Genomic DNA, 5,155 nt, shown 5'->3' on the forward strand with positions numbered 1-5,155 from the left:
TGATAGTGCATAGGTGGTCATTAATTTTACCAATAAGGATAAGGTACCGTCCTTCAGGGTCTTGTATTTCAGATATCAAGGAGAACCTAGTTGAGTTACTGATTATCGTAATAACTCCTGCTTTCTTTTTTTCATTAAGGGCTTTGAAAATATTAGTATAATTCTTGACCCACACTTTTATGTTGAAAATTTATTAAAATTTAACTGAGCAACATAACTTGTTGGTTTGTAAGATTTATGCATCTGTTAATAAATCCTGCTCTTGTTTGAAGTTTGCAGGCTCTAACTTATTTGCATCTTATCAAACCTGCGAAATCTGCAGGGGGTTGAATACTACTTGTAGGCACTGTGTATATATATATATATATATATATCTTAGGTTTGTATACCTTTCCATATTGACAGCTTTATTTCCCATTAATCAGCATATTAATGAGAAAACACAAACTTTCACCACCTGTCACTGTCTCAGGAGGTTTCACTATTTCTTAATATTCCCCTCCCCAGAGTCTTAGGTAGTTAACTTCAGAGCTTATTAAAAGAGCGAGGAAACAACTGGTGACCACAATTTTCTGAATTGCTAAAAGTTATGCATTTAAGTAGAAGAGCAATGTTCTGAAATTCCAGCTAATGCATTCGATTGATGTTGAATTTAAAGGCTATGTGTATCTTCCCACAGAATATTTTTTACTGTCGATTTGCTTCCTAAATAGTCATCGTTGAATATTTTTGACAATTTGCTGGTTCCAAGTGTCTAAGTCCTTTCTCTATCTAAGTGATATTCAAAAAAATGATGCAAATCCATCAAAGCTCCTACTCCATATAGCTATCCCTGTTCTTCTCCCTTTTCTCAGTGTTAGAGATAGCAGCAGGAAAAAGGTTGTGGAGAGTGGATACATCATGTAACGCTTTGTAGAAAGGATAGAAAACAGTCAAGACAAAAAGCACATTGGGTTTGTACTGATACAGCAAAGCCAAGGAAGAATGCAACAACCTGGATTTACACAGTCCTCACATCCAGCATGTATTACAGAGAGGGACATTTAAAAAAAAAATAGAAATCTGAATCCGGCCGCAAACTGCATATCAAGGATCTGAAAATGATTGAAGGGATGAAGATTGGAGACTGAAATTTAGTGAAATTTTATAAACTGAAGGTAACCACTAACATACTGTATGTAAAACATATTTTACTCGTTTTTTTCCCATTTCCTTTTTTTTTTTTCATAGCCTTGAGGATGGTAAGTGAACATGTGATTCCTAATGTAGCACTAAACTATACGTATGTAACAGTAATTTTTAACATAAAAAATCATTTCACAAGACCTGGGCCATAAGTAACTGAAGCCCCCTAAAATTGTAGGAGTGGATTAATGTTGGGATGGTTGTAAACATGAAAAGCAATTCTTCCATTCAGAAATGTAGCCACAATGGTTGTCACTTCTAAGGCTTCTATAGTATTTGATTGGCCATGCGTAGAAAAAGGAAACGGCATTCACCATTGCCTTAGTGTAAAACTCTGCTTTTCTTCTTTGAAGGACCATAGAAGTGCATTCAGCGCGAAACGGCCATCGTCCTCTGGAGTGTCTGCAGCCGGCCTCTTCCTTTCATCATTTTAGTGCACCATTTCTAATAAAGCAGAATTTTACGCTATGGCAATGGTGAGTGCCGCTTCCTTCTTCTATGCATGGACAATTTATGGGATGCTTGACTAACTACTAGCATACACCCCTTGCTAATATTCCACGGGGCACCTGAGTGGACTCCTTCTCCGACAGCACTTGACAAGGTAATATCTGGTGGTGGAGGATCATATTCTTCTGCTGCTTCTACACTCCGATTGATAACTCATGCATACATGAAACTTATGTTCAAGTGGAAACTGGATAAACATATAGCTGGGATGATTTAGGAAAACCTGCACTTGCAGAGGGGTTGGACTCAATGGCCTTAGAGGTTCCCTACAGCTCTACCATTCTACAAAAACCTCTGTGTTGGGTGTTCAAGGAAATCTGTAAACAGAAAATGACTGTTCAATCCAAGCACTCTCAGTCCACCAATGGCATGTATAAATAGTTCAGTGCATCTTCCCACCTACTTGGTTCCGATTTATCTTTATATTTATCTTTATCCTTCTGTAGTTCCTGTAAAGCCAGAGCTGTCAAAAAAGGAAGGGGGAGATGGATGGAAACATGTTGGTACACTGAACTGTTCAGCCATGTTGAGAGTCCATTAAGCAATTTGCTTGGTTTGAACAGTCATTTTAAATATGTGCATTTGACTTCCTCCAGACTTGCATTGTATTCAGTTTCTTATTATTTATAGTCTTATTATAAACTATTACTTGCTAGAAATGCTTGATGAATGTTTTTTTTTCCATACAAAACACCATCAATTGAATAAGTTCTGTGTAATATGAGTATTTTTGTATATAACTTGTATAAAAATAATTTTATCCCTACTATGAACCTTTCAGATACATCAATACCTATCCAGACTCCCTAAAATAAATTTGGAAGAGCGTTTTGAGAAGGTCTAACGTGATCTATCAACCATCTGAGATAATTTAACATAATTTTTCTATGGAAAAACTCAATGGGCTAATAAATGTTTTTACTATAGTAATTCTGTATTCATTGCCTATGGGATATATACCAGACCAATGGAAAACGAGAAGTTCAATATAACGATATCTGAATTTACGATGATAGGAATGTCGAAGATGGGCCATTTATGGCCTTTGTTCTTCATGGTCTTGTTAATTATTTATATTCTTACCTTTTTTGGGATTGTGGCCATATCTTTATTGATTCTGGCTGATAGACATCTCCAGACACCAATGTACATTTTTATTGCCATGTTGTCCTTCCTTGAAATATTGTTCACAAATGTCATCATTCCTTTTATGCTAATGTGTATTTCGCAAGGCAAGGTACAAATCAAGTTCCGTCATTGCATGATACAGATGTATCTCTTACACTCCTTAGGCATAACGGAGAACTATTTACTGAATGTCATGGCTTATGATCGTATGGTAGCTATCTGCGACCCCCTTCGGTACCACGCTATAATGACATCTCAACACTGTACAATTTTAATTTTTAGTTGTTGGATTCTTGGGTTCACAAGTCCCATCGTCCACCTTATGTCAGTCTTACAGTTACCATTCTGTGGTCCTAACTTGATCGACCATCTCTTTTGTGATTTATCTCCACTCTTAAAGTTGGCTTGTACAGATATTTCTTTCACCTCCATCCTCAACTTCTTGATTAGTCTTTGTATTATCAGTTTCACATTTTTATTCATTAGCCTCACATACGTAAAGATAATAATCACTATTCTCAAAATGAGCAGTAGGGATGGACGTCAGAAGGCCTTTTCTACATGTGCTTCTCATCTTACAATGGTCCTACTCTTTTATGGCAGTCTAGCTTTCATATATTTTAGACCCAAAAAAGATTATATTCCAGAGTATGATAAATTAGTGGCAATCAATTATTCTGTGCTCATCCCATTCTTGAATCCAATTATCTACAGTTTCCGAAACAAAGAAGTTAAAAACACCTTAAAGAAGCTGCTGAGAAGAAAGAAAAGTCAACTGCAAGAGTTATCCATTTCAATTAAACTATAATGATGAGATTCATGATGTAGATAAAATACAGTATATATACTTGTATTAGCTATTATGCAAATCAAAAATTTTAGAGCAGATCTCTCTCCATCTTACTAGCTTCTGGGATTCAGTTTCAAGCTGGTAAGAACAGAAGAAATACACAGACATATGATTGCCAACCATGTCCAGGGGCTTCTCGGAATATTCTTATGTCTATAGGTAGAGATGAACAAACTCAAGGTTCGGTATAAATACCAAATACGTATTTGGCACAAAAATAAGAGTTCAGATTTGGAGTTTGGGTGTTTTGCATATGAATGCCACTCATGCAAGCATCGCTGTGCTCGGTACGCTGGGTGATTGGCCTAGTGCGAGCCACTTGCAGTGATTTAACATTTTGCAATGGTGGTTACAACAGTGTGATCAGATGCAGTGTGCACAAAAAAATTGGAAAAACCCTGCCCACCAGCCCCCTTAAGTGTTCTGTTTATTACTGACTGCATGTGGGCAGAAACCCGAAGTGCCCAATTAATGACTTCAGTTGGGCTTCAGGTCAGGTCCGTGTCTCAAACGGAACTTTATGTAAAGTCCAGATGAACCTGTCGAACCAAACTTTCACGGGTCTGCTCCTCTCTATTTATAGGCTTCATGAATATAGGCATTTGGTACATTAATGTAAGTGTTTCTTACATCAAAAATTCACAGCTGTATAATAAGAAAAAGATAATCCCTCAGTCCAACCAATTTAAAGAGGACCAACCAGCAGGATTTTGCTATATGAGGTAAAGGCAGTGCCATACAAGCACTAAGATGTTGATGGCATACCTGTTATAGAAAGGTGCGATGCTTGGTTGCTTTAATATCTTTAATTAAAGTTTCAGAAAAGCACTGCACTTTGATTGGTGCAACATGGATGGGCATTTGTGGGTCGAGTCCTCAGGTTTTTCCTCCTCTTCTGGCGTCTTTCTAGCTTGTCCCCTGTTTTTTATTTGAATTTCGTGCCGTACTGCCATTGCTGTGTTGGTGGCATGTGTACATTGCCACAGTACTCGGGTCTTCATTAAAATGGCACCAGGGTCCATATATGCACATACCACAATCTCCAGCACCATTTTATTGAACACACTGCTGTGAAGACCATGAGAAGTATCGACGCGTGCACAGAAGAGGTTTTTTTTTACATCTGCGCACGTGCCGATGCTTCTCAGTCTTCACCGCAGTGTGTTCAATAAATTGGTGCCAGAGATCATGGTATGCGCATGCGCAGATTCCGGCACCATTTTAACGAAGACTTGAGCACTGGGGCAATGCGTATGTACCAGCACCAACAACAGCAATGTAGGGAGCTACAGTTTATTAAGATAAACATGATTGCCAACATCTACTGTTACATGCTAAAGCAGAGCATGATCCCCATGAAAATGGGTTCCAAACACACCTCCATGATGACGACTGAATTGTTAAAAGAAAATTAAAGGCAAAAGTGTTGGACTGGCCAAGCATTTCTAGAGCTAAAGTCTATTAAGCATCTGGAGGGCTTTC

General features: G+C 37.9%; 1 protein-coding gene across 1 annotated transcript; it reads left to right on the forward strand.

Annotated features, from left to right (window-relative positions):
* The first annotated feature begins 2,662 nt into the window (after positions 1-2,662).
* On the forward strand, positions 2,663-3,631 carry LOC142257664 (olfactory receptor 6N1-like). The gene has a single exon (XM_075329800.1). It carries the CDS (start codon positions 2,663-2,665, stop codon positions 3,629-3,631), a length of 969 nt encoding a protein of 322 aa, XP_075185915.1.
* Positions 3,632-5,155: the final 1,524 nt, after the last annotated feature.

The sequence above is a fragment of the Anomaloglossus baeobatrachus genome, chromosome 12 (assembly GCF_048569485.1).
Source record: "Anomaloglossus baeobatrachus isolate aAnoBae1 chromosome 12, aAnoBae1.hap1, whole genome shotgun sequence".
Taxonomy (NCBI): Eukaryota; Metazoa; Chordata; class Amphibia; order Anura; family Aromobatidae; genus Anomaloglossus; species Anomaloglossus baeobatrachus.